The sequence below is a fragment of the Notamacropus eugenii genome, chromosome 1 (genome assembly GCF_028372415.1).
Source record: "Notamacropus eugenii isolate mMacEug1 chromosome 1, mMacEug1.pri_v2, whole genome shotgun sequence".
In the NCBI taxonomy this organism is placed as follows: domain Eukaryota; kingdom Metazoa; phylum Chordata; class Mammalia; order Diprotodontia; family Macropodidae; genus Notamacropus; species Notamacropus eugenii.
Window position 1 is genome coordinate 727,814,780 of NC_092872.1, and position 15,005 is coordinate 727,829,784.

Here is a 15,005-nt window from a genome sequence, read left to right on the forward strand (position 1 = left end):
CATGGGAGCCTCATGGTAACATGATAGGGAGTGGACCTTCCAAAGCCTGTAGTCTGATTGTCTGGGTGGTCAGGGTAGGATGCAGAGTTCTCGGTACACAATACAGGGGTGTGCTGGTAAATGTTTCATAACTGGCTCTCCATAAAGCAGAACTTTCAAGATTAGTCTGCATTAGCAATATTTTCCCATCATTTTCTTAAGTCTCAAAACCTTTTGTTAATTTCTGAAGTCCAAATACCCTTACTGAAAATTTAACAAAGGCTGTGGCACGCCTCTGTTGTGGGTAAGACTGCCACTGGAAAGTGTAGCAATAAGGTCCTGGGAATGAAATATGGGCTGTGATGGAGAATGAAGTGTGGTATAGCTTTAGGATGGTGATCTTAGAGACTGCCGCCACAGCCAGGCTACACATCTGGAGGCAACAGGCTGCTCTGAAATGCCCATCGGGACCAGAAGAGGGCAGCAAAACCTGCCGGACCGTGAAATCCACAAAGTGGCCAAAGATCCTCTGGGGTGAGATGAGTTTGCGGACAGAAAAATAGAAGATGGGTTTCAGTGGTGGTTAAGATCCTTTGATAGATCAGTTAGATCTGGGACCTCCTCGATTAGTACTCCCTCCAGTGGTGCAGATCACCACCCATCCTCCGGCAGATGTGCTCTGGCACCATTTTCTGGTGGCCCCCATGCCAAGGGGTTTGTCAGTGAGGGTTCACAGCCAGAGAGGGCACAGTTTCAGTGTATTTCTATAGCATCCTACCATCAGTCACCCTGGTTGCTACTTGCATAGGTTCCTCAATAGATTCTTCAATGGATTCAATTCAACATGCTTTTAATAAGCTTCCATTCTGGGTGGGCACCATGCAGGGTACTAGAAACTTACATTAGCACAGTCTGTACTCAAGGAGATCATGGCCTAGTAAGGGAGGCAAGATATGTACACAAATAACTATGACATAAATTGGACAATAAGTGTAAAGGAAAAGCCCACATAAATAAAGAGCTATGAGAGACTAGGAGGAGGGAAGGACCACTTCCAACTCCAGTGATATATACTTATTTCCCATTTGAATATTAACTCCTTGAAGGCAGGGATAGTTTCATTCTCTTTTTTTGTTTCTGTTTCTTTTTTGGTATCTCTAACAGCTTGCACATAGTAGGTACTTAATAAGTACTTATTGATTGGAAAGGGTAGGACTTGAGCTGAGCCTTGAAGGAAAAGATTTTAACAAGCAGAAGTAGGGGAAGAGAAAATCCATTTTATACAGGGAGAATGACATGAATACAGACCATGAATATGAACCAACGCTCCTCACTCCTGTCTTGCTTTCTTGATCAAGAAAAGATAGAATTTAGCTGCATGGACAGCAGAGTAGCTCATTTCAGTGGGAATCTTAGCTTTGATGCTAACTCCTTGGAAGGTAAAGAGAATAGAGCAGAAGCTGGTGGCCAATAGGTCTTACCCTCTGAGGGCTTCTATTTCATGATTCAAAGGAACTCATTATTCTGAGGGGACTTCATTATTCCAAAAGGAAAAAGAAAAAATGCCCACTAGTGATATGCATGCATGTGTACCTTTGGAGAACTCAAACTCATTTTCTTTGATGTTGTCCAGGAAGATAGTGACACCCTACATAGCCATATCAACTATGAACCATTCATGTCTTAGTGAAACATCACCAACCCAAATGCCTTTTTTCTTCCTCTTCGTGTCAATAAAAAGTTCTGACCATCTTGGCTCTCCTCTGTGGTTGTTTGTGATTATCCCAAGGATCATAGGAAGATGGCCTTCTTTAGAAGGTCTGAGTTTAGCTTCTATGAGAATACTGTTCAGCTTTAGAATTATAGTTTTCTTTTTCTTTCCTTGTTTTTTTATCTACCACCGTTAAGTTGGGCTCCCTTTCATCTCTCCTATATCTTTTTCTTTCTGGATTCCTTCCCAAATGATTTTTTTAAAAAAAAATTCATGCAGAGGTCAAATTTTAGATATACTGAATCTGAATCATGCTGGAAGATAGAGATATCCCACAAGCATCTGGGAAGACAGAAATGGGCCTTGGGAGAAGAATCAAGGCTGGAGACATAAAATCCAAGTTAAGTATTCAGGTTTCTATCAGTTTGTTGGTTATGTCTAATAAATGCTTAGCAACTCTAATGGTGATTCCCATTCACACAGCCTGAATACTCAATAACCACTCACTCATTTATCTTATCCGATTTTTTCTTTCTTGCTTCTTAACATGGGCTCCTCCTCTGATTGTATAACCTCACTGTCAGCCTTGTCTATGCTCCCTGTTCTTTATTTTACCATCTGCCTATTGCTTCTGTTCAACTTCATATCTCTGATTATTCAATGCTCTTTTATTTATATCCATTTCCAAAGTACAATCCCCAGAGGATATCAGAAGCTATGTGTGATATCTCAAAATCACTGCTAGAGAACCAAGAATAAAAATTCCAGCTTACTAAGAAGCTCTCAAGAAAAAGAGCTCATCCTCATGCTCTCAGTTTCTGATAAGATTTTGTAAACTGGGAAATCATAATGAATTTCAGTGCTGAGAAGCCAAAGAGCATCCTGAAATACTCAACTGGTTCTGGAATCTTATAGATTCCAAATGGCCCTTCAAAGATACTCTAGCGATCATCAAGGGAAACCCTCATATTATAGAGAATGAAATTGAGGTCTAGAAAAGTTACAGAAGATGCCAATATTCACATTGGTATGGGTAGCTAAACTAGGTTTTGATCCCAGGTCTCTAGACTTGAAACCCAGTGCTCCAAAAAGAGGTCAAGTTTTAGACATACTGAGTCTGAATCGTATTGGAAGACAGATACCCAAAGGCAGTTGGGAAGACAGAAATGGACCTCAGGAGAAGGGTCAAGGCTGGAGATAGAAGATCCAATGAGATAACATATGTACAGCCCTTTACAAAACTGTAAAGCACTTTATAAATGCTAGTCTTATAGATTTGGGACTCATTCACATGAACATCATACTGGAAAGCATAAGAGTATAGAATTCTAAAAGCCAATTTGAAATATTGTTGCAAATTTCATTATAAAGTTTGGCATCCACCAAAAATGATGTGACAGTTGACATACTCGTATTAACTTTAGAAGACCATTAAATCTGTCCACTTCTTGTCCAAGGACGGTCGTTAAGGAGTTGGGACGTCCTTGGGCATCCTTGACAAAGAGGGTCTCTGAAGCTCCTTCCATTTCCAGTTTTACTGAAACACACAAAATGAATTATTCCTAATATTCCTGATAGATTTTTGTCTAACAATACTTTAAGCCTGATTTTTAAAAATATTGTCAATCACTTCAGTATTTGGAATGCTTCAAACAAATGTTTCTGTGATTCAGGTCACATGGGACCCAAAGGTACATAAAACAGAATTTTTACAGCAATCCCTGTAGAACATAAACTCCTAGAGGGTAGAGATTTTATATACAAGTACCTAGTACATTACCGAGTACATGGTATTTGTTTAAAGAATGCTTGCTGAATCAAATTGAACCAAAAGTTGGTCTTGTATGTCTTCAAAGACAGTTTTAGAGCTCATGTCACTGTTGAGGAAAATAGTCCTGCAGCAGAGAAGGAAGGGAGGAAACAAGTGCCAGCCACTGTGCCAGATGCTGATCCATCATTGAAAGATTCTGAAAGAGTATATTCCAAGGATGGTCAACACAGCCTGTGTGTTTGGTGGAAATATGTGTGAAGAGGGGATGGGATAGTGTGAAATAAGGTTGGGAAGGCAAGCTGGATCCAAACAAATTCCAGGTTAAGGAATTTGTATTTTATCTTATGGGCAACGCGGAGCCACAGATGATTTTGGAGTAGAAAAGTGATGGGGTCAGACCTGTTCATTTGGAAGATTATTTGGTCAGTTTTGGAAGGGGAGAGCTATTTGAAATAAGGCTAGAAAGATGTATTGGAGACAAACTGTGTGGGGCTTTCAATGCCAGGAAAGGAAGGTTGTATTTAACTGTAGAGACACTTTTGAGCAAGGAAAAGACATGATTAGATCTGTGCCTTAGAAAGATTATTTTGGTAGCTGTGTGGAAGATAATGTGAATGAGTGGAGATGAGAGACTGGAAGAGACACTAGAGAGTAAGCCACCACAGGAGTCTAGTTCAGAGGTGATGAGGATCTGAGTGTGAGTAGTAGAATGAAAGTTTCTTGTGTCTCTAGTGACTAGGCTAGAGCCTGACACATTGGATGCACTTAATATGTTGACTGTAAGTGGACACAGGGAGATGGTGCATCTACAAGCAATGTCATGGCTAAATCTTTTCAGCCTTTATCTTCTTTTCTAGTTCTAATATCCCTTAATAACAGATAACTTAATAATGTATGGAACCTCTATAGATAGCAAGTACTAAATAAGTTTACCACTGAAGTCCTAAGTATTTTAGAATCTGATGACCTTTAGAATAAAGGTAAGGAATCTTTAGCCCAGGGATTCTTAACTGGGGTCTGTGAACTTTTCAACTATTTTGATGTTTCAATACAGTTGGCTTCTTTTATAATCCTTTTTAAAATTTTTTTAGGCATTTAAACACATTATTTTGAGAAGGGATTTGCCAGAGGGACCTAGGATACAAAAAAGTTCTTAGGCAATTCTGCTTTAGTCCATGGGCCAAGTCTAAATTCTTGTTCAACTCCATCTGGCTGGCTGCAAATTTCCTAAAAATTAAGTGTCTCTTAGATATGTTGGTACATATTGCTAAAATCAGCACATTCATTGGTGTACATATTGAAAGACAGTTCTGGCATAAGAAAGTGGTGTCTGCATTCCCCATAGTCCTTCCACAGTTCATCGTTCCAAGGTGGAATTGTCAGAGAAGGAGTTGACAATTCTGGGAAGATTACTGGAGGTAATTTCATGATGAGTGATATTTGTGATGCTATGGGGTGAGGGGGACCTAGCTACAGGGATAGCTTCAATGAGGATGAAGCTATAGGGGACTTGGAAACAGTATGATAAGGATTGGTTGGTAAGGTACTACTACTGAGATGAGATTGACAAAGGGCCAAAGGTCCAACTTTGGGATGGGAATGGGGGTTGGGACTATGGCTTTGATAGAAAGCCAGGTCTGGTAGGTGGGACTTCAGGAATTCAGGTGACGAAGAGGCATTTGTAAATGGACCAACACCACATCAATGAGACAGGCCTAGCTCATGGGTTTTGAGGAGCTGAGGGCTGGTGGGATGGGGTGTGATTTTAGCCAACTCACATGGCAGGAGAAGGGATTGGACCCAAGGCACCTTTGTGATCAGAGACCTGAATGTGGTAAAGAGGAAACAATACTCTCTTCCTCATATTCAGTTTCTTTTTCCTGTGAATGTCTTCCTCTCCTCTTAGCTTTCCTTTGCACATTTATATAAGACTTTACCATTCACAAACGAATCAAGAAAAAACATTTATTAAGTGCTTACTGTTAGGCATTGTTTTAAGGCTGCACGAAAAGGTGACCACTATACTAAGGAATACAAAAAACCCTATAGAAACAAAAACCAGGATAGTCTCTGTCCTCAAGGAACATATATTCTAATGGGGAAGGCAATACTGATCCATATTCTAAAGTATGTAGTATGACTATTATAATCCCTATTTTATAGATGAATAAACTGAGGTTGCTCTTAGCCAAAAGGCAAGGTTAGTCAATGTTGCATCTTTGACTTGGAACCAGGTAGTCTGACTCTATCTAGTCCAGAGACTTTTCCTCCCATGATACCACACTGCCTTTTTCTATTGCCTCAGGAATTTACCCTTCCCCCTTCTTGGCTCTAAGTTTCTCCATCTTCCTGTTGTTCTCTCATTTAGTCTCAAATTCATTAATATTTCTCATTCTTAATATCTTATAATTGGATTTTCATCCCTACATGTCAATGGTACACAGATGCCTGGAAAGCTTAATTACCTGGTACCTTTGACAAGACTGAAGAAACAAGTTCTTGGACAATTTCATCATTGCTTTTTCCACCCCCGCCGCCGGCAGACCTTGGCTGGACATCAAGTATAGTAGTAATGAAAGTGTTGGTCTCTTTGTACTGCAATACAAGTGGGGAAGAGGAAGATCATTGAAGATGTTTATTCTTTAAAAATCATTTGTCATGTTGTAGAGTGTTACCCTATGGCTGGTAGGGAAAATATGAGTTCAGATATGGCACCCTAGTTTTACTTAAGAATGGCAGAAACATAAATAATTAGGCAAACATTTTGTCTTCCATTGAATATGCTCATTGAAAGGCTACACTAAAATTTAAATAGCTCTAAATCTACTATTACTTAGGTAACAAGTAGTTATAGAACTCCAGAAGAAAGGCCAGCTTCCTACAAGGTACACAGTATCAGCACAGACACATAGTGGAATGATGATATGGGTAGTTACAATGCCTTGAGCTCCCATGGCTCACTATTTCCAATTCCATTCATTATATATGAAAAAGTGACCATTAGCAAGAATAGCAAAATTCTTGGCACACAGTAGGTGCTTTCCTCCTTCCCTTCCCATTCCTGCCCCTCTCAGAAAAGAAAAAAAATAATATTGGTGAGAAGAAACTACCATGTGAATATCCTTATGTATGTTCCTGATATTGAAAAAATGCATTTTAAAATATTCACTTGGGAAAAGTTTGACTCTCTATTAAGAACATTCTAGAATATAAGAGATTTATTCTAGTAAACATCGGGTTTTTCCTCCCACCCCCAGGAATTGGCGTACTTTATGCAGAGTAACTTTCACATTAGTGTGGGTTTCAAAGTAGGGAAGGGGAGGGTAGGGGAGGACTGATAGCCATATCGTGCAGGTAGTCATGCCCTCTTTGGAGGAAAGGATCAGAAGGTTGGTGAAGGGCTTTATTAGAGGGAAGGAAAATATCTAGTGTACGTTATTTTTTTTCTGTTCTGATTGTAAGAGAAAAGATTCTCTCTGCAGGAATACTCTGGAAGCCCAGATGGAGAGCAGAATGCCATCTATACAAAAAGGCCCAAGACTCTCTTATAGGCAATTAAGAGCTAGTGGTGGGAGGTAAATGCCTTCTTTTAGATAATGCAATTAATTAGAAGAACTTTTAATACTCCCCAAAGAGCTAGAGGATCAAAATGTAGAGAAAACTGGTGTGGAGAGGGATGATGCAAGTCCTTTTAAAGTGTAAAGTCTATGGGGGCAAAGCAAATGCCCTGGAAGGCATCTGCTCAGAAAAAAAGATTCCAGGTAAGTGGAAGGTAGGTAATACTCCATTTAATATTGCTGTAACTTCTATAAACATTCCTAAAATTACGGAAATCTGTTTAAATAATAGAAAAGATGACAATTTGAAAATCTCTGTTGATTGCTATTTTGTATCAAGATAATGGATGGGCATAAATCAAATTTAAAGATCACTTTTAATTACTAGTAAAACAAACATAGGCCATCTGAATTTGTTAAATTAAATTTAGACCAAAATTAATCAATTCATAGGATCATATATTTAGTGTTGGAAGGGACCTTGTATGTATGCTCAGTCCTGTGTGACTCTTTGTGACCACATTTGGGATTTTCTTGGTAAAGATACTGGAATGGTTTGCTATTTTCTTCTCCAGCTCATTTTACAGATGGGGAAACTGAGGCAAACAGAGTTAAATGACTTCGCTGGGATCACACAGCTATTAAGTGTTCAAGGCTGGATTTGAACTCAGGATGATTTAAGTCTCTGACTAAAGGCCCAGTGCTCTGTGGTGCCACCTAGCTAAGGGACCCTATATACCGTCCTTTCCCTTCATTGTTATAGATGAGGAAAATGATGCTCAGAGATTTTAAATGACTATCCACAGTAAGTGTCTGAGTCAGGATTTGAAATCAGGTCTTCCTGACTCCAAGTTCAACACTCTATCTACTTCTATATCACTTAGCTATCTAGGATTCTTTGGGAATTGAATAAACCAGCATGGTTGAGTTGAAACACTGATTACTGATCACATGTTTAGATTTTACATTAACAGTTTAACATGAGTTTATGTTTCATGTTAAAAATGGAAAGTCCACCCATACAAACCTGGAAAACCAAGTTGGCATTTTCATGCATTCCAAATATTTCTGGGTCATCGATCAAAGGCAAATTCTCAATATAGTCTCTGAATTCTTGTATGTTGTCTGCCAAAGGTGCAAAATATATACCTGTTATTAGAAACATAGAAAACCATGAGATCTAAGGTCAGGTAAGGGTCTTATCATCACAGGATTATGGCTTTCAAGAACAAAGCAAATAGCATGTTTTTGTCAGGTTAGAGGTTGTACCTTACATCTTGCTCTCTGCTATATGTTGAATTTGTTTCCCTTCTGAAAATCTGATGATTTTTTTGGGGGGGTGGTGGCTAGTTATCCCTTATTTCATCAGACTTATTGGTTCCATGTATATTTGTCTGGTACTCCTAGTCAATCAGGAGTGGGCCTCTTCCTGAATACCCTAAGGTATCTTATACCCAAGAATCTAGTGATTCCATCAGTTAGCATAGAAAATTAGTCACACAGGGGCTGAGGTAAGACAAATCTCTTAAAACAACTGAATCATTATCTTCATTAGTAGACTGAATGCATAGGGAGGTACACTCCAGATGCCAAGAAAAGATGCTTATAATGACATTCCCAAAGAGATAATTATAGACAAGCATTTAAAAAAAGTTTATCATTTCTGGTGATTGTTGTATTTCTGAAACATGGCATCACTGGGGGCCATTTTGTAGTGAGCAGCCAGAGATGGGGTTGAGGCTCCTCAACAAGACATTCTTACATGCCCTTAACTTTTGGATTGGTTATCCTGGAATTTATCCAAATGGTGAAAGAATGTTGGCCTTTCCTGATTGGAGTAATTGAGTACTTTTGGAAAGACAACCCAAAGAGAGATTGGCAGAATCTGTTAGGATATGTCAGGAGATCTAAAGTATTTCAACCATCAAACAGAAGCCATTCAGGGGACGTGCTGTGAGAATGAGGAAGCTATCTGAGGACAGCAAAGCTGCTATTGCAAAGTACCTTGCTGCAGAACATGGATAAGTCAGTCAGTCAACAACCATTTCTAAAGTGTTTAGTATGTGTCTAGCAATGTGCTAAGCCCTGAAGATCGTAAAAAAAAAAAAAAAAGAGGAAAACCAGGTCCCTGACATCAAGGATTCCACATTCTAAGGCATGGCATACCATGAAAATAACTATATACATAGGAGATTTTTTTATTATTATTTTATAACTACATTATATATAATACATATTATGCATTATTGTTAATATATTCTATACAAGCTGCCACTGCCCTGTTTTTTTTTTTGCCTTCTTTTTCATTACCCACTTATCCATATAATGTATTTGAGATGAGAGGCAGGGTGGTGTGCTGGAGAGAGAGAGAGAGAGAGAGAGAGAGAGAGAGAGAGAGAGAGAGAGAGAGAGAGAGAGAGAGAGAGAGAGAGAGCAAAGATCTGGGTTCAGGTCCTGCCTCTGACATGCAAATGGTCCATTCATTTAACATCTTAGCCTTCTGGGCAATTCTTTAGGACAATTCTCTGCAGAGCAGTGGCCATTCTACATTGGTAGATGGTGGTCCCCTGTCAGGAGCTCTCCATGGTGATGAAAACATAGCTGTGGACAATACCCCTCCCCTCCCAATGGACTCCACACTTCAGCTACACAGAACTCACTTTTTGTCCCAACTACATTCCACACTTTCCCATCCTTGTCCAAGTGGGACCTTGGATGACCTTCCACCATCTCTTTGTCATCCAGCTCAAATGTCACTTTCTTTATGAATCCTTCTCTGATTCTACCCTCAGATCTCATGTAGTATCCCTTATTTTACCTAATGCATTTATCATGTAATAACATACATTATTCAGCAACTCAGCAAGCATTCACGAACCATGCACTGTTCTTAAAACTGCAGTAAGACTTTTGGGACATTCGTATATAATTTTCTGTACCTTATTCTCCTCCTAGATGCTAAAAGTCAAGATTGTAGACCTTCCTTCAGGGCCTTGCACATAGCAGTCATTTCATAAATGCGTCTTGCCCTTAGCCAGAGAATTTTCAATTAAAAGTGAAACTGATCAGAATGTAACATGTTTAGATGGAATACAAGGCTTTAAAAGCTGTATAAAAATACCATCTCCACACATCTATTATAGGTTCAGAACCCAGTCTACCTCAGATGGGCAACTGGCAGCTACTCAGGTCTGGCCTCTGTTACCTCAGGAACACAAGCATCTGAGATGAGTCCAACATTTTCAAGGGATAAAATGGTGCTCATGCATAGAATTCACTTACCTGACTCTGAATACTTGTAGTTCTTTTCTAACGTTTGAGGAGAAAAGAATCTCTTTAAGACTGTGCGAAGGCATCTTTGATCCCAAGTGTCTGTAACTCGGCCTCCATAAGTGATTTCACCTGCAAAAAAAGTGTTTGGCTTAGAAAACATTCGGTTTTAAGCATGATAGTGTCAGAATTTTAAGAAATAACACGGGGAGGTATTCTTAGTTATTTTCTGTGTTAACACATAGGATTATAGAATCAGATCAGGAAAGGATCAGGAGGGATCATCCAATCCAATCTCTTTATTTTATAGATGGGGAAACTGAGCTCCAGAGAGGTCAAGTGCCTTGCCCATGGTCACACAGATAGCCAGTATCTGAGGTGGAATTTGAACTCAGACCTTTTTGACTTCAGGTTCAGTACTCTATCATTTGGTCCAATATTGGGGCCAGTGTTCTGCTGCCAGGACTAGTCCCATCCAGCCCAGGAGGAACAAAATCTGGGTTGGGAGCCCAATAAATTTCATTCCTCACCTGCCCTTTCTATTTGAGCATCATGTTCATTGTCCAAAGCCATATAATTTTGTGATGGGATAAAAACACTTTTCAAAAAAATTAATGTTTTTGCACTCTCTCACAAAAAATACACACTATCTGTTTAAACAGGGTACCTCAATATTCCATCTTTAGTTTTATCTTCATGTATATACTAAAAGAATTCAATGACCAAGGACCTATTCACTTCACTATGACTTTGAAGAGTTGAGTCCATTCAGTGGACATTCAGATTTTAAGCCATTTCTATACTGATCTAACTCTCTAGATGAGGAGTCTCCACACTGGAACACTGGTCAGTGCTAGGTCCCCAGGATCTCAGCATTGTATTGGGAAGGTTGTTATTTATGAGAGGGGAGCTAGGACCTTAAATGTCGGACTTAGCCCCCATTCTTCTTCCCTTTACTCTTTCCTCTCCAGCCACAGCCTGAATAAAGCCCTTGTTGTCCTATATATACCCTTTCCTGTCCATGACCCAAACTTACTCCCATAGCTTGGAAACCATGACCATAATCAGGTCAACTTTGCCACTGTTCCTGGATGGCGTGTGCCAGTCCACTTCCCTAAAGCCCCATTCACCATCCTGATAACTTTTCAGAACAAAGAATTCCTTCATGGTAACCACTCCTCAATGTGCATTCTCTCCCCCATTAGAATAGAGAAGCTCCTTGAAGGCAAGAACTGCCTTTGCTTTTGCGTTTATGTCCCCAGCATTTGGCAGGTGGCTTGGTACACAGTCAGTGCTAATAAATCCTTTTTCATTCATTCATTCATACTCATTATTAACAAGGACCAATTAGGTGCCAGGCACTGAAATGAAAGAGAAAGTCCATGGATGGGTTCTAGGGAAAGGCCAGTCTTCTGGGCATGAGGCCCATGTGCTGCTGTACCTGTGATGTAGATCAAGGCATCCCATGGTATCTTTCCTTCTTGACAGTAAAGGTTTAGATTAAGTAAGGCACATTCCCTATCACTGTCATTAAATTCATAGCAGATATTCCAACCAAGAGGGCCAAACTTCTTCCTCTCCTAGAATTTGAAATTAGAGAGATGAAACTTAATATGTCAGATTAACTTTGTGTACAATATTAAGAACAGAAAGCATTTGACTTTAATTTTATGCAAATAATTCATCTAAATTAATTTCAATGATTATTTATTGATGCACTCAATAGTGTAGAACAGTGGACGGGATGCTGGGTCTGGAGTCAGTAAGATGTGGGTTCACATCTTACCTCAGGTGTCTTGGTGTCAGTTTCCTCATCTGTAATGGGAGGGATCTGGAACTAATAACCTCCTGGTTCTTTCCCAGTGCTAAATCTATGATCCTTGAGTTAGGAAGTCATCATAGAACAGAGTGATTTTATTTGTATCCAGAACTTCCCATTCTCACTTCTGAACAGCTCATTTGCTCTGTATTCATTTATCTGCTCTAATCTCTATAACTTCCCTGATTTCTACCCATTGATTACTTTGATAAAGAGGTTGGCTTAGCTACTGGTGACTATTTTTATGTAACCAGCATTTGGTGGTAAGGAGCTAAGACCATGAGAGTCAGTCAAGTGTTACTTTCTCTTTTAGAGTGACCAGGGAAAGCAGATTTTATCTTGAACCCCTAAAAGAGAAAGCATTATACCCCTAGATCCCAAAGATTAGATTGTGATATAAAGAAATGCTTCTAACTCACTGGTCTCTTGGAGGCAGGAGGTAAAAGAGAACTTCACCAACACAAAGTTGTTGCTGCTGTATTTGGTTACTGCTGGTGGTACAGCCATGGCCTTTCTCCTGGTCTCCACAAAGGGGGAACAGGTCTTTTAAGTGCTCAGATCAATTAGCATTTTAATGAGGCAACATGCAGGTTAGCTGTTTTACCTTCAGTGAACTCACATTTATATTACATGTGGGTTGGGAGAGTGATCCCAGAGTCTGGCTATCCATGTACTTAGATCCACCAAAAAGTCACCTTCCTGAACCTCCATTGGGTCCTCACTAATTCTTGGGCATCCTTTCATTCGTTTCTTCTTGGCCCCTTGTGGCATTCCTCACAGCTGATGCTACCCACCTTGCACTCTCTCCTCAACCTCTTAGCCCTCTGCTCCCTCCCCTCCAAACAGAGAAACTCTCCTCTTACTTCACGGAGAAGATCAAAGTCATCTGACAAATATTTTTTCCCTCCACAGCCACATTTTTAAAAATTATCTTTACACAGACTTTCCTTCTTCATGTGCTCTTCTGGGCTCTGGCTTATCAAACTGTGCCCTTTCTTGTTCCTTCTTTCATTCCTCTCCTGGGTTTGCTCTTGGTTTTCTGGAATTTACAAACATGCTGCTCTCTCCTCCTAGACCTTTCCTCAGAGCCCAGGGCCTCCTCCAATTGTCCCCAAGGTCTTCTAATCCTGGAATATCCCGTTACTCAGCTAACCGCCTTCTCCCATGGCTGAATTCCTCCTGAGGGTCTTCTACTTTGTGAAGAGGCCCCTCCTGGCCCTTCTCCTGAATTTCTAGATGCAAAACCATGTCTTCATGCTGGGCATCTCCATACTACCCATGGCTTCCTGGTTTTCTAGCTCCCTTTTGATGTGAGCTTCTGTTTTCTTTTCCTCTCACCTCCAAACTTCTTGAAGTAACTGTCAATGCCTATAGCTACTGCCTCTTCTTTCTTATTGTTTATATGGCCCCTTATCATCTGGTATGTGACTAAAACTCTCCTCTCAAAGGCTGGCAATAAGCTAAGCTAGCTAATTATTAAATCCAATTAAAGGATTATTAAATCCTTTTCTTTTGTCCTTGCTTGCCTTGACTTTTCTGGAGCCTTGGTCACTCTTCGTCATTTCAATTCTTGGATATCAGCTCCGAATTTTGCTGCCTTGATTCCAGTCACCGTCCCATCTCCTGCCCTCTTCAGCCTTAGAAGTAGCCCCTGAAATTAGCCTGAACCCTGCTGGGTGAGCTTCCACCTTACCTTGCCCAGGAGCACATCTCTATCTTGCTTCCCAATCATCTCCAAACCTCCCCTTCCTCTCTTCCTGGCTTCCCTTTATGGTTTGCTGTTGTCTCATTAAAACTCTCCTTGTGGGGAGGGACTATCTTTTTTTCCTTGCTGTTTTTGTATCTCCACTACTTAGCACAATGCCTGGCACAAAGTAGGCTCTTAAATTCTCTCTCTCTCTCTCTCTCTCTCTCTCTCTCTCTCTCTCTCTCTCTCTCTCTCCATTTAATCTAATTATCCACGTATGTATATCTCTCTTTTGTCTATTACATTCTATTTACATTCATCTATCTAACCTATCAAAGTATATCTATCATCCTTCTATGTATTATTATCTATCTCTTGTTGCTTGGTTGTTCAGTTGTGTCTGACTCTTTGTGACCGTACAGGCTATAGCACACTAATGCTGTCCATGGGGTTTTCTAGGCAAAGATAATAGAGTGGTTTGCCATTTCCTTTACCAGGGGATTAAGGCAAATAGAGGTTAGGTGGCTTGCCCAAGGTCACATAGCTAGTAAGTGTCCGAGGGTGGATATGAACTCAAATCTTCTGACTCCAGGCCCAAAGCTCTATCCACTGAGCCACCTAGCTGCCTCATCATCTATCTACCTATCATCTATTTATCCATCACCCACCTATTTACATATTTATATATTTATCATCTCTATATTATCTGTCTATATTATCTATATATTTACCTATCATCTATTTACGCACCCATCCATTTATCTATCATCCATCTATCCATATATCTATCTATCATCAGTCATTTGTCTCCATCCATAATCTATCTATCTATCTATCTATCTATCTATCTATCTATCTATCTATCTATCTATCTATTTTTCTATCATCTGTGTATTTACCTATCCATCTATCTACATCTATCATTCATCTATTTACCTATCATCTGTTTATCTACCTATCCATTTATCTATTTATCCATTCATCATTCATCTTCCTATTCATTCCCCTTTCCCCTCAAACTTCATGTCTAATCAAATTATCAAATTCTATTAATTTGTCCTCTGCAATGTCTCCCACCTTCTTTGCATTTTCTGTGACATGATTCCAACTGAGGTCTTCATTACCTGTCATCTGCACTACTTCAATAGGATCCTAACCTGTCTGCTCTCCTTTAGGAGTTTTGCAGGTGAAGATGGTTTGCCACACATTCC

At 39.8% G+C, this 15,005-nt stretch overlaps 1 protein-coding gene across 1 annotated transcript in view; it reads right to left on the reverse strand.

Moving 5' to 3' along the window:
• DNAH6 (dynein axonemal heavy chain 6) overlaps positions 1 to 15,005 on the reverse strand; it is a 220,215-nt gene that overhangs the window by 12,077 nt on the left and 193,133 nt on the right. Inside the window, exons 68-72 of the mRNA XM_072637006.1 lie at positions 11,730 to 11,868; positions 10,301 to 10,420; positions 8,046 to 8,167; positions 5,927 to 6,056; positions 3,100 to 3,227 (exon numbers count right to left, since the gene is read on the reverse strand). Of these exons, the coding sequence (XP_072493107.1) occupies positions 3,100 to 3,227; positions 5,927 to 6,056; positions 8,046 to 8,167; positions 10,301 to 10,420; positions 11,730 to 11,868 (639 nt within the window). The remainder of the gene's footprint in view (positions 1 to 3,099; positions 3,228 to 5,926; positions 6,057 to 8,045; positions 8,168 to 10,300; positions 10,421 to 11,729; positions 11,869 to 15,005) is intronic.